This window comes from Nicotiana tabacum, chromosome 3 (assembly GCF_000715075.1).
Source record: "Nicotiana tabacum cultivar K326 chromosome 3, ASM71507v2, whole genome shotgun sequence".
In the NCBI taxonomy this organism is placed as follows: Eukaryota; Viridiplantae; Streptophyta; class Magnoliopsida; order Solanales; family Solanaceae; genus Nicotiana; species Nicotiana tabacum.
In genome coordinates, this window is record NC_134082.1 from 38,586,960 (window position 1) to 38,613,422 (window position 26,463).

Sequence of the window (26,463 nt, forward strand, 5' to 3'; positions counted from 1 at the left end):
AAATCTATTCCAAATAAGCTCAAATTTGAAACATAGCCTCCAAATATTAACATGAACAAACCTCGATCATCAATTTGTCAAAAACAATAATAAATCTATTGAACCCATTTTGCAATTAAGAAAAAGAAGAAGAAGAAGAAGAAACCCTAAGAAATAGTAAAAATAAAGTGTCATAACAACTCAATACTATAAAACATCATAAATTACCTTAAAAATATATTTACGATACCATATAAAATCACTGTAAGGAGGAGGAGGAGGAGAAGAGGAAGAGAAAGAGGTCTGAAGTTATTTAAAAGGTGAGTATAAGTTAAAACTTATAAAAAAGTGGGTATAATTTTTTGAGGATACTGTAGCAAGTTTCTCCACCAAAGACCAAGCCATTTTTGTGGCGGGAGCCCTAAAAAGCCCAAAGTGTTCATTTTATGTTGCATGTGTGCCCTATTTTAATAATAACGACATCGTATAAGTTAAAACTTATAAAAAAGTGGGTATAGGTTAAATGAGGGCGCTCAAATAGAGTGCCCGTGTAATTTTTTGAGGATACTGTAGCAAGTTTCTCCACCAAAGACCAAGCCATTGTTGTGGCGAGAGCCCTAAAAAGCCCAAAGTGTTCATTTTATGTTGCATGTGTGCCCTATTTTAACTAATAACGATATAGTATAAGTTAAAACTTATGAAAAATGAGTATAAGTTAAATGGAAGCGTTCGCTGGGTATAATTTTTTGAGGATACTGTAGCAAGTTTCTCCACCAAAGACCAAGCCATTTTTGTGGCGGGAGCCCTAAAAAGCCCAAAGTGTTCATTTTATGTTGCATGTGTGCCCTATTTTAATAATAACGACATCGTATAAGTTAAAACTTATAATCAGTCCAGAGGATAGATGTTTCTCTTCACTAAGTTCACCGTCGATATATATAAATGCGGTGTCTCGTTTCCCCCCTTTCAAAACTCTCTATTTTCAACTGATTGAACTCACGACTGTCCTATACATACAAAAAGGGTCTTAGGGTTCGTACGCGTAGCGCGGGATTTCGATATCTAGAAGAAGTTAACAAGATGAGTATATGGAACTATGTGGTTACGGCTCACAAGCCAACGAACGCTACACATTCCTGTGTTGGCAATTTCACCGCTCCTCACGAGCTCAATCTTATCATTGCGTACGTGTGCCCTAGCTTTCCTATTTTCCTCATTTTTGCCTATTTGCTATAGTTGTTTGTGGGTTTTCGCTTGTTTTATTTGTAGAGTACTTTTTTTCTAGTCAATTGTACCTACTACTGTGCTCAAGTATTGGGGCTTTCCTGGTGGGTCGGCCCATTGTTAATTTGCATTTCTGAGTTCACTATTTTTGGGTTTTACAATCCGTAGTTCGTCGGCTTTGATAATTAAATACAGAGTGTTTTCTTTTTTGTATTCTTTTCTTAATTTATTCATTTTTGTGTGAAAATTGGTTACTAATTTGTTAATTCTTTTACTCAATTTTGTTTTTTATTAGGAAATGTACTCGAATCGAGATTCATTTACTCACTCCCCAAGGCTTACAGGTGAACAAGTTTTCCTTGTTTTGGCTGACATGTCTCTATGTCTTTGAAGCAATTACTCATATTTTGGGCATAATTTATCCAATTCTGACGCCTGTTTTAAATTGGAGCTTACCAAGTTAGTAATGGAAGGTTAATTCTGGTGTACTCTTTTGGTTTGGGAAAAGAAAGAAGAAAGAATGACACCAACAGTTCTTTTTTCAGAAAAATGATATAAATAGTTGTTCTATAGAACAGTTGAAAAGAAAATCAGTTGGTACATTGGATGACTTGAACACTTGCAGTATCCTCAGTGTAATATCCCTTGTTTTAATCAGGAAATAAGTGAACATTGGGTCATTTAAATTTAAGAAAAAGTGAATTGCGATTAGCCTAATTGAATGGTTAAACCCAGAAGAGTATATGCCTTCAAGTTGCATATACTATTTAATTCTATATTGTTACATCTTAATCTATCATACAATTATGTTGAAAGATCGAGCTTAAATATCTTAAATATTTGCATTTCGGTGCTACAATGTCCAGTGTCATCACACAACCATTTGTCTTATTGAAGCTAAACTTTCAGTGTGTGTGTGTATTGTACTGCTTTCTTTTTTCGGTGCCTCACCATAGTTCCAAGTTTTGATTGATAATGATCTCGCTATTGTTTTCAATTAGTACATCACTTGTCGATTGGCTTTGGAATCTCATTTAGCATGTTTTTGTTTAGAACATTCTTAGGTTAATCATGTAAAGGTTCTAGATTTTTAGTGTAAACTTGCAGTTATAGGAAATTGTGTATCTCTTTTGTGGTTATCACACTGAGACTCCTTCGTAATATCCTTTATGAAAATTATATATTTGGCATGGTTTTCCAGCACTAGTGGTCAATTACTAGGTGGACATTTCTTATGACTTACTACTAGGAGTGTCATGTAAAAGATTGCTCACTACGAAATCCGTGATTGAAAATATGTAGAAAAAGTTGTGATGACAATAGAATTATTTGTTTAAAGGAAGCAAGAAGGTATTAATCAAGAGCATGTTTAGTATTTCGACATCTTGCATGTCAATTAATGCGTTTGTTAGCGTTTCTGGAAGTCGATTTTGAGAGGAAACTTAAGTGCGATACTAAGGATGAGACAAAATAGTTTCACTTGGCGAATTGGAAAGTGGTCATATCTGCAATACAATATGAAGGCCTCAATGTGAAGTGGATTTGACAATGAGGTGCGAAGTTTTTGGAGAGTAGTAATTGAATAATAAGGTTTCCAAGAGGATTGGGTTGAGGGGGTTGGAAGAGTGAACCATCTCGTTGCCTTGTTGGTGCTGAGTGTGGAGAAATACTATGGAGGGTTGGAAGAATTTTGTGCAAAATCATGTTTAAAGTGAGATAGAAACATGATCAGTATATGGAAGTTTAGGTATTGTGGAGAAAATACCCTCACCAACGCCTTCTCGTGGTCTTTAGCATATGAAGCCAAGAAGCTATGACAATTGCTCAAGTACTTAAGCTACAAGACTGAAATTGTTTGAGATTGAGATTTAGGAAAAACTAGTTTCAGTACCTCATGAAATTACTCTATGAGCAAAACATTGTATCGTCAAACCAAGCTGCTTAGCATTGGAATGTGAAGATAGTTGAATTTCTAGATGTAGTCTTTCCCCCATAGACTACCAAGAACAGGGACACGTTAGAGCCTTCAGAAAGGTATGTTTTTTCCCCACTTGGCAAACATCAAAGGGACCTATTTGTACGGTTAAAAATTTGGTTTAACGTGTACAATTACTGGAAGAAAATGTTGACTACTTTGGCTACTCAATTACGATAGAAAATATTGGATCAGTTTGGATTAAGTGAGTAATGCTAGCTACATGCAAGGATATGATGTTAAACTAGGCTTTAGAAGAAAAAAAGAAGATTAGAGGATGAATGCGACCCATCCATCTATCAGTGAATCCTTGAGAGAAAGGAAATGTACGTGAGAGATTTTCAAGATGGAGTAAATGATTTTGTAGATTTTTTTCGCCTTATAGTTATTATTATTATTTTGTGCACTTATGTGGTTTCAATTCTCAATTGTGTTACATGTGGTGTTCTTTTACCACGTTAGTTGATTTCAAATGGTGACCTGTTAGATAAACACCCATCACATTTGCAAGTTTGTCTATTTGACCATGCAAAACCATCTCATGTTTTAAGCTGTTCTCAAGTTTTTGCTTGTTTCTAACGAGTAATTAGTTAATCTGATAGTTTATAATCTCATCTTACTTTGTTTTGAATGATTTCGAGTCTTTTAGCTTGAGATACGCTTGTTTCATCATTCTGTCCCAACCTTTGTTTCCAATTCAAGATCTTGATCATGGTTGATTTTTTTAGCCGAAAGAATCACATAAATTTGGTATTAAAGCATGCTTGATAATCTACTCATGGAATGAAAAAAGGATGCTGGGTTGAAAAGATGGAAGTTATTAAAAAAGCCCAAGTGAACTACGGTGGAACCTCTAATGTTACGAGAGGCAGAAAGATGAGGAATACTTAAGACCGATGAGAAGGGTTAAGAAGTTATTTCCTTTTATGTGACTGCTTGAGACAGCTCAACGAGGAAGAGATAATAATTTGTGATCGAACAAGAAGGTAAGATCATCCAGTTTATAACAGATTATTTCACACCCAGTACTTGTAATAAAAAGGTTTGCTCGGTGATCGTCGATGGTGGAAGTTGCATATATGTTGTTGAGACGGTAACTAAACTTAGTTTGCCAACCGAACCTCAAAAACACCTTTACAGGATAATTGCTTCAGAATGTTGATGTTTGTAGATAACTCATCGATACCTAGTTCTTTTTGTTGTTGGAAGACTACATAAGAACTCTGCCCAGTGCACTAAGCTCCTGCTATGCGGGGGTTCAGGGAAGGGCCGGACCACAAGAGTCTATTGTACGCAGTCTTACCCTGCATTTATGCAAGAGGTTGTTTCCACGGCTCGAACCCGTGACCTCCTGGTCACATGGCAACAACTTTAAAAAAATAAATATATAAGAACTCTATTTGGTGTGATGTTATGCATATGGATGTTTGTCGTCTATTGTTGCCAAACCGCAGAAGTATGATAGGTGTGCTTATCATGGTGGGTACCTTGACGCTTTCTCCCTCTGTTTTAATATATATGAGGTAATTTGACTCAGCACGAAGTTTAAGAGGGAAAAAACTTTTGAAACTTGTGGTTCTTAAAGAAGCTTAAAGGGTAAAAGCTTTGTGGTGCCCTGACATTTGTATGGTTATAGAAGTTTCACCTTAAGGGTAAAGTGGGTAAAATAAAAAGTTTAAAGTTAAATTGATTTCAATTGTAGAAATGTATTGTTCTTTTGGAACAAACTAATAAAGAAAGTGTGTCATATAAATTGGAATGGAGGGAGTATTTATTTACGAAAAATATTAGTTTTGATATCATTGCATGCAGAAGAACTTACTAACTTGAGCCAATTTACGCATGATTTCTTAATGACCAAATCGCAAATAATTGGTCCTATCAACAAAGAACCTTTGGAACATTGACGTGGCTAGGGAAATGCAAAAAAAAGGAGCATGTGTTAAATCCACAAGTTGAGAAGTTACCTAAGATTTGATGATGTGATTTTGTAAGTGGGTGCACATGAGTATCCACCCATGCATGAGATTCTACATAATATTGATTGATTTTCGACTGCATTTTTACAAGGTAGCAAGCTACATAATTCCATATTTCAATGAAGAGTTGCAAGGACAAGGGGTATAGTAGCCAACATGGGAGAGTTTGAGCATCTATTTAGTTTCAAACTGTTTAGTGCCTTAAAAGAATGGATCTTGGCAAGAATGTGTGGACAAGAGAACTCTCTACAATATTACAATCAGTGGCTACAATATGTTTTAAATATGTGACTACAAATATTGTTGTTGATCTATTCTCAAGAAGATATTCCTTGATCCATGCTTAATTTAAAGGTTTTCATGTATGCTCCCCAGGTTACAGTTGAACATGGAGATTGTTAAGCTTCATAAGGTTCCAATAGAGATAACTTTAGATTGACTTGAAGTTTGATAGTCACTTTAGGAGGATTCCTCGGAAAAAATTAGTTACAACTATAAAAGTGAGTTGTAGTTCGGCCACATGCTAAAATTACTTTCTTCAAGAAGATGCTCTATAAGAAGTTAGAGAAATGCAACTTTGAGCCCGGTGAATTGGGTGTCTTCGATCATGAGTGTCGCTAATCTTGTGCCATTTGTGGAGCTTTTATACTCGAGGATGAGTTTTATGAATTTTGGTCAAGGTCAAGTTTATAACCCAAGTTCAAACATGTGGACTTGCTTTTAAGAAGCCCAAGAGGCCCAAGAAGCTCAAGTTTGTAGATTCCTTCTGAGAATATGACATCTTGTTTCCTTCCAAAAATTTAACTTCTAGTTTCTTGTTTCCTTAATAAGTTGGTTTATTGTTCCTTTCCTGGAAGGGATTTCTTGTTTCCTTTTCTTGGTAGGTTTTTACTTTAATTATATTTTTCCCGTAGAACGAAGATTTTACTTTCATTTTAGAATAGGAATTGTGATCATCAAACAAGAGAACTTAGTTCATGTATTTTGCTACAACAACCATTTGCAATTTACTTTATTTCTTCTTCTTTATCCTCGCTTTTGTTCCAAGTAAGGTGGTGATAGTTTTCATCTTTATTCTCAATTGATGGTGCCTCTTTATCATGTTAATTGATTATAAGTGGTGACATTTGGAACTTCTATGTTAAGATTCTTCAAATAATGCCCATCCCATTTGTAAATTTGCCCATTTTTCCCTTCAAAACCGGATCACATTTTAAGTCGTTTTGAAGTTGGTATTTTCTTGTTTTGATTAAGTAAATTTGGTAATGCAGAATCTTATTTTTCACCTTGTTATTGAATCACTTGATTATTGAGTTCTACACCTCCAGATATGTTCATGTCTTGAAATCAGGCTGTCTAATCATTGTTTCCGCTTCAAGATCTTGATGTTGGTCAGTTGATTCTTTGTTAACTCAAAGAATCACATTGATTAATGCAACTTGGTACCATGTTCTAGATTTTATATTAGTTTTTATTGTGTCATACTAGGAAACTTGGTATTTAGATAATCTATTTATTTAATCCTTATTTCTAGTAGCCTAAAGTCCTATATAAAGAGCCTTTTGTATTATAAGATTTTTTTTCTCTCCTTTTCTCTTTTCGCAATCTTTAGTTCACCTGTATTTTTGCTGACCGTTTTATATTTCTTTTCTTTTTTCTGGTAAATGTATCTTATTTCTGTCCCAAGCTTTGATTAGATCATATTCTTTGTCTATAAACGTGATGTGTCTTTGGTTCTAGAATATTGCAAAATCTAAGTTCAGTTTAGTGTATTTGTCTGCAGCCTATGTTAGATGTGCCAATATATGGGAGAATCGCGACACTCGAGCTTTTCCGTCCCCACGTGAGTTGACATCTTTTTATTGTGTAGCTCATTTTTATCCTTCAAAATATATTGGACACAAGGAAAAAGTTTCTTTAGCCATATGTCAAACTGTGTTCCCTGGGTATCCTGGCAGGGTGAAACACAAGATTTTCTCTTCATTGCGACGGAGCGATATAAATTCTGTGTCCTTCAATGGGATGCTGAGGCATCTGAAGTTATCACAAGGTTAGTCTGCAAAATTGTGTTTCTTCCTGGTGGGTTAAAATGCCTAATTTAAATATATAAAAGTTTTTTCATAAAAATAAAATCTGACAATCCATTGCAGTTAGATTTCCAACTCCCCATTGAAAGCATGTGTATATAGAACTATATCCTCCTACTTATCAAAAGAAAAAAGAAAAAGAATATGTCCTCTTGACATACATGAATCATGGTGCAGTGTACTTCATCTTTATGACCATTTTATAGAAGCCTTGACAGTTTGTTTGGTCTCTGTGGAAACTCCTTCAAAAGTTAGCCAAAAAAATGTCATTGTTTATTCACAAAACATTCTTGCTACTTAATACCAGGAGTTGGTCTAGCTTTTATATGCCTTATGGTTTTGCTAGTTGCTGAAGGTTTTCTTTTCTTTAATTTTTATTTCATTACTCGCAGCAGTATGTTTATCTAATTTTTATTTCAAGAATATGTCTGTACCTTCACAAGGTAGGGGTAAGGTATGCGTACACACTACCCTTCCCAGACCCCACCTGGGAGAATACACTGGGTATGTTGTTGTTTGTACTCGTAGCGGTGCGCTCCATATCTTTTCTAATGAGTGGATATATTTTGTTTCTCAAATTCAAAGACTTCCCTTCTTTTGGTGTCCTTTATGTAGAGCAATGGGAGATGTCTCAGATCGAATAGGCCGTCCCACCGATAACGGTCAGGTATTATATTTCGAAATGCCCTTAAATATTATTATAATTTAGAGGATCAAACTGGTATTATATATCTTTTGATTTCTCATTTGGTCAATGAGTCAATACCCTATTTTATATTTGTTGTTTACCCTATTTCTTTCTTTTGGTAGATTGGTATAATCGACCCAGACTGCAGATTGATCGGGTTGCATCTTTATGATGGACTATTTAAGGTATTGTCATTACAAGACGTATAATGTTTGCTGGATTAGCTTCTGTGGTGGTATCTTTATTTTTGCAAAAGATTCACTTGGACTTCACTGTCAACAGGTTATTCCATTTGATAACAAAGGCCAACTGAAGGAAGCCTTTAACATCAGGTATCCTCAGATCTACCTTTACAAGATTGTGAAGCTAACTTATCTACAATTTTCTCCTTAAATGAAGTAACGTCCTCTACTTTTGCTAAATATTCTCTAGCCCTTGAGTCAGTTTACTTTTCTTGAGCCGGACCATTTTACCTACTCATATCTACCTGCCTAGTTGCTAAATGCTCCTTTCTGTCATTAAATTATAATGGATGAGGCCTGTGGGATTGATATGAGGGTGCATGGATGCTGTATCTGTAGGAGCAAACAAAGAAAAAGAACAATAGTGACATCATTCTTAAAATCAACAATCCAAGTAAGGACCACACTCAAGGGTGTGGCCAAGCGGTCAATGAGTGGTAAAGTCATAGGAGACGAGGATTCAAATTCCAGAAGAGGCAAAAAATAGGTGATATCTTCCTATCTGCCTTAGCCTTGTTCGGCAGGGTTATCGTGTCGTAGCCTAGTACTTGCGCTGGTGGGAGCTAGCAAGTACCTTAGTTATAAAAAGATCCAGGTCATGACTTCAGGAAGCGAACTTGTAGAAACCAATTGCTTGTTATCCTTTTTGTTAAATTCTTTTTAATATATAGGGGGAGGGGAAAGGAAAGGGAAATTGTTTGTTGTCCTTCAGCAGATCAATTCATAGCAATCTTCCTTTCTGTATGTGATGGCATTCCAAAATTCATTTGTTTCACCTTTTTATGTTTGTTTCCCGTAACCTTATTTAAATTGAAGCTGTAGATGTAAAGTTTCAAGGATTTCTGGACTGCTGCTTTCATTTTTGAATATTTATTACTGCACTTTGAGTTCTCTTTATTTAAGTTTTTCTAACTAAGAAACTGAAGTTCTTTCTCTATTGCATCATTTCCTGTGGTTGGTCTCGGCAAAGCTGGAAATACACCTGGTGTGACCTCATTTAGTGTATCAACCTACCATCATGTCTTTTGGTAGTGATCATTTATCTGAATTATGCTCCTAAGAAGTGTATCGTACACTTTATATAGGAGAATTGCTGAATAGTAGGTCTGACCGTTTCACCAGGGATCTCAAGTTGTTACTCATGGGAGCTATTCTTCTTTGACCGATAGTTAATTGTTTTGTGGTTTTTCCAGGCTTGAGGAGCTTCAAGTTTTGGATATTAAATTCTTATATGGTTGCCCAAAGCCTACAATTGTTGTTCTATATCAGGTCTGTGGTTTTAAAAATGATTTAGAGCCATAATGCTTAACTTACCATTTTCATTTTGTCATTATGGTAAAAACTTTTGTTCATATCATCTTGGGAATTTGATTGGCCCCTTAAGTCTTGGATTTGTTGTTAGCACTTGGTTATAGAATGACGTCGTGCACTTTCTTTTTTAAAAACCAAGATATGGAGGGTGAGGGAGTTTGAACCACCAAATTTGCACAACTGCCATGGTGGTGTCTTCTTTCTGTGTTTAAATTACTTCATTCTGATGCTAGTCCTGGACCTTTACGTTTGATTGGCAGGATAACAAGGACGCCCGACATGTCAAAACGTATGAGGTGTCGTTGAAGGATAAAGATTTTATTGAAGGGCCATGGGCTCAGAATAATCTCGATAATGGAGCTTCTTTGCTAATACCAGTACCTCCGCCACTGTGTGGTGTACTGATTATTGGAGAAGAAACCATAGTTTACTGTAGCGCTTCAGCTTTTAAGGCTATCCCAATTAGACCTGTAAGCATATGTATAACTTACTAATTTTCTTTGTTTTGTGTACAACCACCCCAGCCTTTTCGACCGAATAAGCCCTTTAAAAGGTTTTACCTAATCGTTCTCACAGAAGCTGTTAATTAAATATATGAATGAGATATTGTCTCACCAATGCTTTATTTATCCTTTCAAGTCCATCACAAGAGCATATGGGCGGGTTGATGCTGATGGTTCTCGATATTTGCTTGGGGATCACAATGGGCTTCTTCAGCTACTTGTAATCACTCATGAAAAGGAAAAGTGAGTCAGCATTTTTTGGACTATGTCTTTTATTCTTTTGCTGAATTGCTGGGACCAAACTGCTGTCTTGTATCTTTGCCTAGTTGCTGGGAATAAAAATTTTAACGCAGATTTAATCTTACTTCCCAGAGTTACCGGACTCAAAATTGAGCTACTGGGAGAAACTTCTATTGCATCAACCATATCATACCTAGACAATGCTTTTGTCTTCATTGGGTCAAGCTATGGAGATTCACAGGTACTTTAAACTGTTGAATTAAAGTTTAAACTAATGTGAAATTTTATACCTACGTGCCATTGCTTGTTTCATCTTGTGGATTGAAAAGGAATATGTACCCTTTGCTATGCACGTTTTATCTGAATTGCATAATTATTTGTGCTTAGTGAGTTAAGTATCATTATACAACAACTAAGCCTCAATCCCAAGCTAGTTGGAGTTGGCTACCTAAATCCTCACTACGCCTCGCGTTCCAATGTTAAATGAATTAGGTCCTTTTAACCCTAGAAGCTTTCAACATTTCTACTCGCCTAGAACTCCCCTAACATGATAATAACTGATCCTAGCAAATATTGGACAAATGTGACTGTACCAACTACCAACAATAATAGCCTGTTTGGCCAAGCTTATTTTTTGCCAAAAGTGCTTTTTTTTTTTTTGGCCAAAAGCACTTTTGGCCTCAATTTGAGGTGTTTGGCCAAGCTTCTAGAAGGAAAAAAAATGCTTTTGAGGAGAAGCATAAGCAGTTTTGGAGAAGTAGAAAAAAGTAGATTTTCTCCAAAAGCACTTTTTTGAGAAGCACTTTTGAGAAAAATACACTTAGAAGCAGTTTTTTAAAGCTTCGCCAAACGCTAATTGCTGCTCAGAAGTGCTTTTCAAACTAATTAGCCAAACACAAACTGCTTCTCACCAAAAGTACTTTTAAGAAAAGCACTTCTCAAAATAAGCTGATTTTTGCAGCCTGGCCAAATGCGCTATAAATCTTATTCCTGACTAGTTGATATCGGGTGTGTTGACATTTTTCTTCCATTGTGCTCGATCTTTCACTAAGCCTGCATGAATTTTAAAGATTGCAGTTTTTTCTTGAAATATATTCCTTCCGTGCTTTATTTTCTGCTAAGTTTGCATGTATGACGGTATACCATTAACCCGAGGTTAAATGTGACCTACTTGACTAGCAATTGGCTTATAGATTTTACTAATAGAATCTACTTTTAAACTGTAATACAAATGTTAAATTCATCTCATTAGATAGAGGGTATTAAAAAAATTAACTTGCCATAGGTTTCAAATTGCGCTTGACTTTAGATGAAGCATTTTGCTCACAATTAACCGTTTAACATTGTAATGTGAAAATTCTTGTGTTACATTTACTAAACAAACTAGATTTATCTCGATCTGGATGTAGTTTTATGTTTAATTAACACCATAGAGTTGAAGGAGGTTCTTTGCTAAGAGGTCAGAATAGTTGTAATAAATATTGGTTGATGATTTCATAACTTGATCTGACTTATAGGAATTTTATCTGTTGCTGTATTCGCATTGCATTATTTAATTGAAGTGTTATGAGTCTCAGGTTACTTATATGAGTGCATATTGGTGCAGTAAGTTGGTTTCTACATCCCCATTTTGTAAATCTCTGTATAGTAGCTTTTGATTCATTGGAACTTTGAGGTTTTAAATTTTGGTTGCCTATTTCCTTTGGTGCTTCACATTACATGTTTCATTTTTCGCAGTTCCACTAATATTTTTGAATTCACGTTCAGCTCGTAAAGCTCAATCTCCAGCCCGATGCCAAAGGTTCTTATGTGGAAGTTCTAGAGAGATATGTCAATTTGGGACCAATTGTGGACTTCTGTGTTGTTGACCTGGAGAGGCAAGGTCAAGGTCAGGTCGTGACTTGCTCTGGAGCCTATAAGGATGGCTCACTTCGTATTGTTCGAAATGGAATTGGAATAAATGAACAGGTCTTGTCATTTAAAGTATTTTTGAGTGAATTATTTTTATGTATTCCTATTGCTACAATAACTTGATCTATATGCGATGCTACTTACAGGCGTCTGTGGAACTACAAGGGATCAAAGGAATGTGGTCTCTTAGATCAGCTACTGATGATCCATATGACACATTCTTGGTTGTTAGCTTCATTAGCGAGACACGTGTTTTAGCTATGAACCTTGAGGATGAGCTGGAAGAAACTGAGATAGAAGGCTTCAATTCTCAAGTCCAGACCTTGTTTTGTCATGATGCGATATACAACCAGCTTGTACAGGTATGCCCTGTGCTGAGTAGATCATTTTCTGAGTCTAAGAAGTATTTTATCCATCAATCTACCATCCAGGTGCTTTTGCAAGTGTTCAATGTATGTCATTCTGAACAATGTTATTGTAAGAGAATAAAATATGAGACGTAAATAGGACTAGATTTTTTATTTTATCAATCTCCTTGACTCTCTGCCACTGGATGGATGTGGACAATATGGAATAATCAGCTATTCACTACTACTGATGAAGGATTCTACAAAATGAGAAGGATTGGCAAGCTGTTTTTAAGAACTAAATGGACTTGGTATGACAAAAATGAAAGGAAGGAAATTAAATAAGAGTATAGGCTCTTTCACACTTACAGAGGGCAGTATAACTTATCCCGCCACTGGTTGCATTTTTTTGATAAGGTAAATGGTATTATTAACAAATTGGGAAAGGCTCCCGTATACAAGAGGTATACCAAAAAGTAGTGAATCTACAACATAACATGATTCTCTATGAAAGGCACCCAATCATCTAAACAAGTAGGAATTTCAAGGGTGCACCAAAAAGCAATCAAAGACAAAAGGCTATTCCTCAAGTATACAAAATCATTTTCAATCCCCTCAAAAGCTCTCCTATTTCTCTCTCCATACGACCCACATAACAGCTAACGGAGCAACCTTCCATGCCTTTTATTGTCTTCTACTATGTCTACCAGCCCAGCTATGCAACACATCTCTACCAGTACCTGGCGTCACCCATTGTACACCAGAGTAATTCAGGACCACCCTCCACAAACCCAATGCCATTCTATAATGCACCAATATATGATCAACTTCTTCACCCGAACATTTGCACATGTAGCACCTACTGACATAAGTAATGTTTCTCTTCCTCAGATTCTCAGCTGTCAAAATCGTTCCTCCCGCTGCTAACCATGCAAAAACGCACACCTTCCGAGGTGCCCTAGGAATCCATATAGATAAACGTTGAAAGTGTGTCTCCTCACCAACAAACTCTGGTAGAGAGATTTGACTGTGAACAAACCATCACTTTTTAGCGCTCATCTCCATGAGTCATTATTAAAGTGAGGTCTGATTTGCTTGTAAAGTAGCTCCACTAACCTTTGAAACTCTCCCAACTCCCAGTCTTGCAGATTTCTTCTAAACGTCATATCTCAAAGTACTTCCCGTCACGCTCCCCGAATCTAATGGACTGTCAATTCCTTGTCAATTCCTTGTGGTTCGAAACTTTGTACAAATTAGGGAATGAAATCCTCAAGGAGTCTTCCCCGCACCACTTGTGATTCCAAAAGTTAATATCCCCAACCCTAAAGAAGATATTACCATTGAAGTCCTCCCACCCCTTCATTTTGTTCCTCCACATGCTACATCCAAATGGAACTGTAATAGTTCTAGTTCTCCATCCCAATTCCATAAAACCATACTTCTCAACTACTACCCCCACCACTGGTTGCATTTTTCATGTGTCTATGGTTTTCATAACAATCTTACGTATAAGATTCTTATCTACCTCTGGGTAATGAATTGAGACACATTTATGATTAGATCAAAATTGTGATTTGGTAATATAGATCTGTCCGGGGATTATACTTTAGGTTCTATATATGGAATTGGTATGTTCAACTTCTTTCTTTTTGGGTTATTTGGTGTGATTTTTCAAGTATGAAATGCTCAGTAGATTATAAAATCTATAAATTGTAGGTAGCCATCTGCAGGAAGATGATTTCTTTCTATACAGATACTAGGTTATACAAAATGTCTGTCGTTACATTGTGAAACTAATTCTTTCCTTCTCTAGAGTGTAGACTTCACTGGTTTCCACTAGTTCTTGTTGGTACTCTTTCTGGTCTGTTATGCGCTTACTGTAACTGGTAGTCTTGAAGAATTATCAAGTGTTTCCACTATGATTGATATTATCTTAAGATCACAAAAGTTAGAAATGAGAAAATATTATTTCAGAAGCATCTTCCTTCAGTATCATCTCTTTTTTGTTAGGTTAATCGCCAGTTGTGTGCGTAAATTTTGTCAAAGTTCATATATGTGTCATCTTTTACATGCTTCTTAAGTTGTACTGCATCTTGTTTTGTTATTATGTGCTCGTTGGATGAGGGGAGATTTGTTGGAACAAATACTATTCTTTGCGCTGTCATATTTGAGATTGTCAGTTACTGCTATTGTCTTGTTACTGCTAGTATGTCCCTATTTGGCTTCATTGAGAGAGTTAAAATTGAGAAACCAGAATCTTCCATAACCTCTCTCTCTCTGCAGTAATTTTGTAGACTATAATGAGTAATGATTGAATCGAACACTGGTTGCTTAGGGTATAACATTGTCATTAACCATCTGTGGAAAGCTTCTTTTATATTTCTTGCTGAATACATTAGACACTCTGTATTCAAAGATAGTTGCGCATAAATTGTCATGCAGGTTACTTCTAACTCTGTAAGATTGGTCAGCTCTATCTCTAGAGATCTGAAAAACGAATGGTTTGCTCCGGCCGGCTACTCAGTCAATGTTGCAACTGCTAATGCCACTCAGGTTTACCTCTTGCATTTATCCATGACTTCATAATAGTTTGAGACAGGCAACAGCCTGTTGATGATTGGTTTTAGAACAAATGTCGAATAGCTTTTATATATCATGGTTGTGCAGTTTTTCTGCCCGTCCAGGAAAAAACAAGAGACCGAATAACTATGACAATGACAGCTGTTGGTTGTTACATGCTTGTGGCGATTGGACACAGATTCCAATGCACAATTATGCATTTTTTAGGTTATGTAGCTTCAAGATCTTATTTCTTGGGACATTTACTCTCATTTTCTTTGTTGGTGCCAAGTTCTTGTTTTAAACAGTGACATCTTTTTGTATACCAACTGAATGAAGTATATTTTCCCCAGATATTACTAATTTTCGTGATTAGTTCTTGTTGCAATAACCATTGCTTTTGACTTAGAAAAGGAAAGCTATACTTCGATTATTTTATAACACTGAATCTTTTTATTGTGCTCATAGAATTTACTTTTACAAAGTGCAGAACTCATTTTGAACTGGAGCTCGTAAGTTAATAGCAACTGTATTGTCTTTTTTAAGTTTATGATACTTGATTTCTTCTTTTGACTTTGGAAAAAACCCAATTTCCTTGACCTCTTGTTCTCCTTCATATTTGTGACCATCCTATCTATAGCTATATTTTTATACATCAGTTTACGGAAAATCATCACTAGGTTACAATCTAGTGATTGATTTACCCTAGAAGGTCTTGTTTCCAATATGTGCCGTGTTTGACCTTTGTGCTGTGTTTGACCAAAAGATGGGTTTCACCTTTAAAAGTGAATCTCTGCCAGGAATCAGGAAACACGGAATAACAAGCTAAATAACAGCCTCACAGAGTTGGATACCGACGCAGAAACAACACAATGAAATTTTTGAACATTAGGCAGATATGCCACAAATTATATATACACAAAAAATGTGCTTTATATGATTTTTTACTTTAGTAACAAAGAATGTGCTTTATTTGTTTTGTTAACACATTAGTAACAAAGAATGTCTAAATACATAATTCATCAGTTTCATAGATTCTTTTTGATAAATAACGTGAAAATTTTCATTAAACGGTACTAAGAAGATTTTCTTACTCTTACCAATCAAAAAAACAGACTAAATAAAATTGTGTACTAGGAAAGTGCATATGTATGTATAGATAAAGACTCGGATTCCTTCTAATGTAGAGAATGTTTGAGTCCACAAAGGAATTAGCATTATTATTCTAAAAGCCATGACACAAATTTAACCTTTGTGGACATCTCGATTTGGCAAATAACAGTTGAGTTCTGGTCTTCAAAGCATCGGTTTCTGTCCTTCCAAGCTGCCCTAGAAATGCAAGGTGGTATCATCTTCCATCAATATAATAGATTATAAGATGAAAGAATAGATTCAAGTTAGTAGCATCCCAACAAAGGTAGAAAAGCATCCATATGTAGTTCCATATAATAACAGTTTAATTACATGAGTAAACTCGCCATGTTCTCTTTTGATCTAGAGCTTGGTCAAGTAAAGGGGACTGGTTGTTCAGTTTTTTTCCACAAAATTTCGCTACTATAGAAGGAAAGTAGATTATAAATTACTTCATCCGTTTTAATTTATGTGAACCTATATGACCGAACATGAAGTTTCAGAAAAAATGAAGACTTTTGGAATTTGTAGTCCTAAACAAAGCAAAAAAGGAGGCCTAGAGTATTTGTGTGGTTATAAAAGTTTCTCATTAAGAGTAGAATTATAAGTTTAAGCTAAATTGTTATTTGAAACATGTGGTCTTTTTTTTTTTTTTTTTAAATAAGGTACATATGGTCTTAAACATATACCATAACGTTTGTGTGGACTGTGGTTGTAAGGCTTCTGAAACTTTGATCTTAAATCTGGTAATATATTTGTTGCTATAAAAGCTATTCATTAAGGTAAAATGGGCATTTAAGTTAAATTTTTTTCAAATTAAGAAAGGGGTCATTCTTTTTGGAACGGACTAAAAAAAGAATAGCTTCACATAAACTGGAAATGAGGGAGTTTATATTTTTTTGATCTATGTTGTTTTCTATGCGTAAGAGTTATTGTATAAAGCCAAATGGGTGACACAATTTCCGGATTTAAAAATTGAATATGAATTAGGACCTGCCTAATCTTTAAGCTAATACATAGACCACTTCAGCTTGTGGAACAAGAGTGAGTTGTGATTTCCTTCAGAATATTAAACATAATTTGCTAGAGATAGGCTTCTTTAGACCTCTCAATAATATAGTTGAAGAAATCTTGAGCAAATGAGTAACTAGTTTTTCAAAGTTATGGAGAACATGAAAGACTTAAATAGTAAAATCACTTAATAGAATTATTTGAATTTCTTTGCTTGTTCTTTAGTTAAACTTAGAAGCAGAAATTGTTAATAAATTGTAAAATAAAAGGAATATGTTTCAGATTGCTCAATAGAACCATTTCACGATTCACCAGGATGTTGGTTAATTGTGGCAGCCACTGACACCTTAGGATGTCTGTTGAAAGCTATAATTTCTTTTTCCTTTTTGTTTGTGAGGGGGGGGGGGGCATGGTTTACCTTTGTTAGTTGCAAATGTTTGTTAATCCACTCTTCTGCCGATTAGCTCATGTGCTGCTATTTTTTCTTTTACAGGTACTGTTGGCAACTGGGGGTGGCCATCTGGTCTACCTAGAAATTGGTGATGGGGTGCTAAATGAAGTAAAATATGCCAAGTTGGATTATGATATCTCATGCCTGGACATAAATCCAATTGGTGAGAATCCAAACTATAGTCAAATTGCAGCAGTTGGAATGTGGACAGACATAAGTGTCAGGATATATTCACTTCCCGACTTGAATCTCATTACAAAGGAACAGCTAGGAGGGGAGATAATTCCTCGTTCAGTTCTTATGTGTTCCTTCGAAGGGGTATGTCCTCTATCTTTAGTCGCCTTGTATGCCTCAACTACCCGTTTTCTTTTTGGGGAATGACAAGCACAGGGGTTTTGGGTTTGATATCTTGGGCTTCCCTGGGCAGAAACCAGGGAAACAACTGGGCTAATGGTGGGGTTGCCTTCTGGTCTCTGATTATAGATTTTTTTATTCTTTAATTTCTTTGATAAAGCTCTGTCTATAGGCTTATAGCCAAACATGAGTTATCGTTGGGATGGTTGTCAATTGTGCTCTAGAATCATGCTCCTCTAGCACTTATGTGGAGCGTATGGAGAGGAACAAGAGAGCATTTGATGGACTAGAGAAAGATCTTGTACATTTGAGAAATAGTCTCTTTTCCCTTTTTTCTTTTTGGGGTGCACCCACGAGCTTCCTACTTGTAGTCTGTAGAAGATTAGGTTAGGTGTCTTTCATGGAAAACCATGTCTTCTTGTAAGGTTTTCTATTTTTTGATATACTACTAGTATGAGTGAGCTTTTTGCCCTTCTTTTAATGACATTTATTACTTTATCCAAAAATGAAACATCAACACTGAAGCATTTATTATTGTGCTATGGTTATTCAAGAAAATAAAATGAAATAAAATCAAGACCTGAAGCTGCTGTAATCAATGAACAGTAGGAATCCTTGGAAGCATTAAACTAGATTATGTTTCTTTCCAATTTGGGTACAATTCATCTTTCATCAAGTGAACTAGTGTAGTTGGATGGCAAGACTGAGAGAAAGTATACACCAGCAGATTTGATTGACTGATACTGGAATAGGGTTTTGAATGGATCAGGCAATAGCCATGAAATTTTTTATGCTGCCCTCCTCCAATATGTTCTCTTACCTCTGTTTCTTTCCTTTTTTGGGGGTCTAAAACTCTCTTTCAGATATCTTATCTACTATGTGCTTTGGGAGATGGTCATCTCTTGAATTATGTATTGAGCATGAGTACTGGTGAGCTGACAGACAGGAAAAAAGTGTCTCTTGGAACCCAGCCCATAACACTTCGTACATTCTCATCTAAAGATGCTACGCACGTCTTTGCTGCCTCCGATAGGCCCACAGTTATTTACAGCAGTAACAAGAAGCTGCTTTATAGCAATGTAAATCTAAAAGAAGTTAGTCACATGTGCCCATTCAATGTTGCAGCTTTTCCAGACAGGTAATTGTTCCTTCTTTTTCTTCAATTTTACTGCCAACATTGCGTCTGTTGACTTAAAAATTGAATGTGGTACTCTATTGGAAATTTCTATCTCTGTCTATTGATTTAAGTGTTTAATTACATTTTGGAGAATGAATTGCTTGCTCAGCCCTCAGACACCTATTACTGGGGTCAACATGTTAAAGAATTAAAATGTCTTCTACATATCATTACAAGCTAATGTTAGAGTTGATTTTTGCTAGATCTTCCATTTCTGTCAGTCAAAGAATGTTAGAAAATCATAAATTGTTGCAATTTTCTGTATCTTTTATTAATTGTGTCCTATATTTTCTATGCATAAGAGCTTTAATAGTTATTTCTCTTTTGTCAACAGCCTCGCAATTGCAAAAGAAGGAGAGTTAACAATTGGCACTATTGATGAAATTCAAAAGCTTCACATCCGTTCAATACCCCTCGGGGAGCATGCACGGCGGATCAGCCATCAAGAGCAGACCAGGACATTTGCTCTATGCAGCGTCAAGTATACTCAGTCGAATGCAGATGATCCTGAAGTGCATTTTGTCCGCCTGTTAGATGATCAGACATTTGAGTTCATATCAACTTACCCCCTTGACCAATTTGAATATGGTTGTTCCATACTTAGCTGCTCCTTTTCTGATGACAGTAATGTGTATTATTGCGTTGGCACTGCTTATGTGATGCCAGAGGAAAATGAACCTACCAAGGTAAGTTTCATTGATAAAAGTTTCTCTAATTGTAATTGTTGCTTAGATCCTGTGATTTGTGATGAACTATCGATTTGTGTAGATTTTGGGTTTTGAGCCATATTGTTTTCCTCAAATTCATCTGATACATACCTATTGGTTGAACTTTATCATCTTTCCATCACCATGCCCACTTTTTCTGGCTCTTCTTTTTTGTTGAGACTGGTGATGTGCTGACGTGGTTAAGGCAAATTACGATCTTGATAATCTTTTCTTTCAACTGTTTTGAAGTTTCAACTAGATTCTTATATTCCTTGCTTAACTGAAATGTGACAACAAATATGGGGCGGTGGGAGGATTGCTGAAGGGATATAAAGAAGATATTTAATACATCAAAAACTGAAGTGATTAATATTCATAACATCACATGATAGCCCCCCCCCCCCCCCCACAAAAAAAAAAAAAAAAACCCCCCAAAGTAAAAAAAAGTGTGAAAAAATAGAACATCAGATAATCTTTATGAATTGCTTGGAAAGGAGATGAGTTTATATCATCAGTAGCTAGATTTAAGCAAACTAATCTTTTATTGAAGGAGGAAATCGTGGTTGGAAGCAATTTTTACACCTTAAGGCTGTTTTGTTTGATATAATTTTGTTTCAAGTCAAAACTAATAGGCTTGTTACTATATGCCTTCAATGTAATGAAGTCAACTTTTTTTTCTGGGCTTGTTTAATTCACTGATGTTCATTTTTATGGTTATTTAAGGTACTTAAATGATGAGTAATTGCAGGGCCGAATTTTAGTTTTTATAGTTGAAGATGGAAAGCTCCAACTAATTGCAGAGAAGGAAACTAAGGGAGCTGTATACTCTCTAAATGCCTTCAATGGGAAACTGCTTGCTGCAATCAATCAGAAGATTCAATTGTACAAGTGGGCCTCGCGTGAAGATGGTGGCAGCCGAGAATTGCAGACAGAATGTGGACACCATGGTCATATATTGGCTCTTTATGTTCAAACACGTGGGGATTTTATTGTCGTTGGTGATTTGATGAAGTCCATTTCTCTACTGATTTTCAAGGTAACTTTTGTAAGTAAATATAATATTCTAATGCTTTAGAAAGTTAAGCTACAATTGTACTCTCAATTACCAGTTTCTTATGCTTAACCTAATTTGTCTTTCCTTCAATAAGAAGTCATTGCTGACATTCACAATATTGTTCCTATTTAGCACGAGGAGGGTGCTATAGAGGAGCGAGCCCGGGACTATAATGCAAATTGGATGTCAGCTGTCGAGATTCTCGACGATGACATTTATCTTGGTTCGGAGAACAACTTTAACCTTTTCACGGTCAGGAAAAATAGTGAGGGTGCTACAGATGAAGAGCGCAGCCGTCTTGAAGTGGTTGGTGAATACCACCTTGGTGAATTTGTTAATAGGTTTAGACACGGTTCACTTGTCATGCGATTGCCAGATTCAGATGTTGGCCAGATACCTACCGTTATATTTGGCACAGTGAATGGTGTTATTGGGGTCATTGCCTCGCTTCCTCATGATCAGTATTTATTTTTGGAAAAGCTGCAGACAAGCTTAAGGAAAGTGATAAAGGGTGTAGGCGGACTGAGCCATGAGCAGTGGAGGTCGTTTTACAATGAGAAGAAAACTGTAGAAGCTAAAAACTTTCTTGACGGAGATTTGATTGAATCATTCCTAGATCTTAGCAGGAGCCGGATGGAAGATATTTCTAAAGCAATGGCAGTTCCTGTTGAGGAACTAATGAAGAGAGTGGAAGAGTTGACAAGGTTGCATTAGTTATTTTTTAATGGTCTTCCTCTTCCCCAGCGTGTAATATTTCACATTTCAACTTCTCTGCTAAGCGAACCATATTATTGAGTTATGGTTTTTTTATGAGATTTTCATAAAACACTATCTTTTAGTGGTAATTAGCTATCTATAGATACCATTTGCTATATTACAGCTTCTCTTGTTATAAGATGTATTAGATGTATTTAAACTACTGTATTCATGAATACAATAGCAAAAATAGGCGTGAATCAGGGAAGTCCAGCTAATCAGTTGTTGTATTCGAGTGTATTCGAATGTATTCATGGCGTGAAACATATGATTACAATTGGATAGATTATTGTATTTGATTGTATTCACGGCATGAAACAGGGGATTACACTGTTTTTAAATGGTAAGTGAATCAATTAACATAATAGATTCCTAATATAATTCAACAAACTTGATTATAACACATAAATTTTGTATTTTCAGTTAAAAAATTTCTCAACCGAAAAACACCCCAAAAATATAGCAATCTTCAGAGAAATTAGATAATACATCTGAATACATAAATTATATTAATTAAAAGAATTATAAGAAAATGCACCGACTTTACACCATAACAAAAAATGGCTCATATTTTTAAGTTTTACCCAACCTAATCCATATTGTACATATTTTGAAAGCATTAGCAAACTCAAAATCTGTGTTCTTACAACCATTGCTTTTAAAAGCTATGGAGTTAAATTTGTGTTCTCACAACCATTGGTTTCACTATCTTCTTCTTACATTTTCTACATATGCTTCAAGGGGCAGTGTATTTTCTGCTTCTCCCCTTATGTCACTTGGTTGCAATGTAAGGAAATTGAAGAGTAGAAGTCCACCATTGAAGGTCATTCAAAGTTTTGCTTTCGAAAATAGGTTTTTTTGAGTTTGTTCGTTGTTTGGATTGGGTGTTGTTCCAATTGATTGAAAATATCAAAAGGAGTTCAAAGTTTAAATTTGAAGTGATTTGGAGTAGATTTGAGCAAGATTTAAGTTAAATTTCAGAAAAGACGCAAAGAAGAAGACGAAATCAGTTTTTTGTATAACTATGTATAATCTTGTATAATAGTGTATATGAGTGCATAAACACGATCTTATACACTACGTTGTTCACCTTTACCTTACTTACCTTAAAATCTCACATCATATCTTATATCTCTTTCATGACCTCCCTTTCACATAGGTATAATTCACATCCACAACTTGAAGATATAATCTCTTTATACTATTTCTAACAACTCTAAATAACATCCACTCCAACTTTCTCACAGAATCAAATTCGAAATTTAAACCCACATATTTAAGCTTGTTAAAAATCTAATTTTCACCACCCAAATGGATTTGGTTTATTGAACTAATATTTGAGTCACAATTAATGATTTGAAAATTAACTTAAAAGCTTGAGAATTTTTTTTTAAAAATTAAATAGTAATTTCGAGAACCTATTGGAGTTGAATGTTGAGTATTAGCCTATTATTTTTAGGCTAGTTGGTTGTAAATTAAAATATGAGCTATAAAATTGAAAAGTAGGGAGCCCAGTTATTCTTATGTGAAATTTTCCCATTAAAAAATATATGAATACATTCATGGAATACAATGAGACATTGAATACAATGAAATATATGGAATACAACGAGATACATTGAAATACAATGAAAAAAAGACAATAAATACATGAAAATACAACGAGATACATTGAAATATATTAATAGAAAATTCAAGTTGCTCAACCCCAAATTCCGTCGTCTTTGTTCAAGAACAAACCCTAATTTTCGGCGAATCCGCCATCGAGCAATGGTGGCGAATATGGACTCTGTTAAAGAGATGTAAAAAATTCCTAAAAGAGAAATAAAGAGCATTACAATTCATCTCTTCGGTTTATAACAAACAAAAAAACATAAATCAGCAACTTTGCCAACACAGTCGGCGAATCATGAGAGTGGCAGTGCCACGTTATGGACTTCCATTATTGAAAACTCTCTACAAATTCTCCTTCTCCTCTTCTACCTTTTCTCCTAATAAAAAGCAACGTCCGATGGGATTGGAGAAATTGGGATCGGAGAGAACGTAGGTAATATGGGTGACAGGAATTTTGAGATTGAGCATCGTGTTTTCAGGGGATGGGGGAAGAGAATGACATGTATCAAACTAGAGAGAGAAAGAAAATAGTGTAACTGAATAGCGTATTTAGTGGCTTAGGAGTAAGAGGTAACCAAAATTAGATATTTTGCTATAAACATTAAAAGGTATCTATAGAATATAATTTTTTTAAATGGTATTTATTTAAAACAAATATGGTATTAACTTTTTCTATAGGAGATAAAAATTCCTTTTTTTATTTATATAAAGCTCCCAGTATATCTGGGCTTTCATTGCTAATAGTATATCTGACCCATGAGGAGGATGTGGCCTTGCCTCAGTAACAAAATAAGTTCTGTGCAGTATTACATGAAGTTATTGACACAGTTGCAAATAAGGAAGTAAAGCACACTTAACTAACATAAAAATTTGCCTTATCATATCTTATTCTCATACTAGGTAGTTGCCATTATTCAAGTAGTATGCTTCTTTAGCATCTCTCAGAAGATCTTGAAATGCAAAAAGAATCCTGCCCCTCCTGTATAGTATTTGCATGTTTTGCTAGGCCATCTGCCATTTGATTGGCTTCTCTCAAGCAGTGTCTAACTTCTATATTTGCTTGACATAACATCTGCTTAGTCTATTGAATGATACCTTTAAGTTTGTAGTTCTCCATAGTGTTTTTGATATAAGCATATTGACAATTATTAGAGAGTCAATCTCTAAAATGATATCACCAAGCCTTGTTGAATACACCATTCCAAACCATATTTGGCTGCATGAGCTTCAGCCATATTGTTACTGCTGCAACTTTTAGGGACTGCAAAGGCCATTATCATATTCCCCCTGCAATCTCTGACAGTGCCTCCCATACCTGCTACATCAGAAGAGTGAAGGAAGCTCCCATCAGTGTTAAGTTTCACTTTACCTTCAGGGGGTAACTCCAATAGAACAATCAAGGTTTTACGATTAGGTCTGAGCCTTTCGGCTAACTCACAGATTTTATGCTAAGGCTGATCCCAATCACAATTGGAAATGCCAATTTTAGAGCTGTTTTAAGTCATGGTTGATTGTTGGAAAGGTCAAGAATTGATAGTAAGGAACACCCCCGGGAAAAATCAAAGTTTTTCTCCTCTACAAAGCTATCAATGCTTTATTCAAGATCTTTAGCCATCGGTTGTTTGTTCTCCCTCTCCGGTGGCTTTTGGAAGCTCGACGTAAAAGAAAAAAAGAAAACTAGAAAAAGAAGTATGAGAAATTTGGCTATTTAACCTTAGAGAAAAGTAATTTGGTAAGATCAAAATTTTGAACAGAAATTGAATGAAGAATTGCTTTTTCTTTAGCGGGAGTGAACACCTTCTAATTTAGTAATTATCGACCCGCTTAATAAAATAGGATACACTTACCAACTAGTAAAAGAAAAGAGCAGAGCTAGCCATCAATAAAGGAATTATTGTTTTTACTTGTGGCATGCAACTTTAAGGTTTTGAAAGACAGAAGATTCATCTTAGAAGATCTACCAACTAACCAAATACTTAGATTTAAACGACTTTCATAATTTATCGAATAATACAAATTTGCTTATACAGTGATACATAATCTCCTTTACACAATATTTATTATTTATGAAAAAATGTCAAAACTGTCCCTGAACTATTAGCAAAGAGATTAATATATCCTCCATTTTGGGCTCTTCTGGCCTTATGTCTAATAATCAATTTGAGTTAAAATTTTTTTATTTAAATTCCATGTGTCGTTTTATTACTCGTCCAATCTAATTAAATAAATAGAAAAGAGACAAAACCGTCCTTGAACTACTGGCCAGGGCTAAATACGCACTCTATCCATCTATCCATTCAAAAATACCCCCCAAAAATACCTAATTTTCTAACTTACCCGGCCCAAATACTAACCCGTCCGGAAAACATAAAATCTCACCGGGGAAAATAATTTTTTCGGATATTTTTATTTTACTTTCTCCATCTTATTTATGTTTGTTTAATATTAATACCTAATATTTTTGTGAACACCCAAGTGATCAAATTAACTCGAAATTAATAGGGCAATATTGGTCGAGTGACTGACCATTCGTTAATGGACATCCAATCCTTCATAAGAAATAAGAAATCAAATTATCCATATTTATTACTCCTAATGGTCAATATTAATTATTTATGGATAATCTCAATTTGAGTCTAATATTTTTCTTAGAATGCCAGCTTTCGCTGCTTTGTTCTTTCATGAAAATTGAAATGACCAAAATCTTGTTTTATTTTTAATTAGAAGATCTATAAAAAAAATCATGATATTTAGCCTACTTTCATTTATGATATTTAGTTGCTTTTGTTTTATCGCAATTTTATGATTTTTCTGTATGTATATAGATCTATCTATATATGCACAATGCAATATTATATTATCAGTAAGGAATTACAACAAAATGAAGAAAAGAAATAGTTTCTTTCTTTGTGATTCTCATAAATTGGTAAAAAAAATTTAAGATAGATTTTTTTTAATATGAAAAAGGGTTTATGGTGGGTTTGGGAACTTTTCAGGTGGGTGAAATCGTTGGGCCATTTTCAACTGCTATATGGATGGAGAGTATATTTAGCCCTGGCTAATAGTTTTTTATAGCAAATATACCACTAGGCAGGCTACCTAGTGGCTAATATATAAATAAAACCCCAAATTGGTTTCAAAGCTTACAAGATGTTCCAAAATA

General features: G+C 35.2%; 1 protein-coding gene across 2 annotated transcripts; it reads left to right on the plus strand.

Moving 5' to 3' along the window:
- Nucleotides 1-727: 727 nt before the first annotated feature.
- LOC107767432 (DNA damage-binding protein 1) lies at nucleotides 728-21,886 on the plus strand. 2 transcript variants are annotated; one of them, XM_075249358.1, is made up of 19 exons: nucleotides 728-1,163; nucleotides 1,499-1,547; nucleotides 6,941-7,000; nucleotides 7,116-7,207; nucleotides 7,860-7,911; nucleotides 8,055-8,117; nucleotides 8,215-8,264; nucleotides 9,368-9,443; nucleotides 9,746-9,955; nucleotides 10,125-10,231; nucleotides 10,361-10,469; nucleotides 11,996-12,196; nucleotides 12,286-12,501; nucleotides 14,929-15,039; nucleotides 17,681-17,956; nucleotides 18,856-19,130; nucleotides 19,504-19,855; nucleotides 20,625-20,912; nucleotides 21,063-21,886. In XM_075249358.1, exons 1-19 carry the CDS (start codon nucleotides 1,060-1,062, stop codon nucleotides 21,642-21,644), a joined length of 3,273 nt encoding a protein of 1,090 aa, XP_075105459.1. In that variant the 5' UTR covers nucleotides 728-1,059; the 3' UTR covers nucleotides 21,645-21,886. The 2 variants fall into 2 exon arrangements, with proteins under 2 accessions (XP_075105459.1, XP_075105458.1); XM_075249357.1 differs by having other exon boundaries at nucleotides 862-1,163; nucleotides 6,926-7,000.
- Nucleotides 21,887-26,463: the final 4,577 nt, after the last annotated feature.

Excerpts from the sequence above, each read along its gene's own strand:
- LOC107767432 (XM_075249357.1), top strand. The coding sequence starts at position 1,060 with ATGAGTATATGGAACTATGTGGTTACGGCTCACAAGCCAACGAACGCT. Across the intron at positions 9,956-10,124 it reads AGGCTATCCCAATTAGACCT|TCCATCACAAGAGCATATGG; the intron begins GTAAGCATATGT and ends TATCCTTTCAAG. Across the intron at positions 10,470-11,995 it reads CAAGCTATGGAGATTCACAG|CTCGTAAAGCTCAATCTCCA; the intron begins GTACTTTAAACT and ends ATTCACGTTCAG.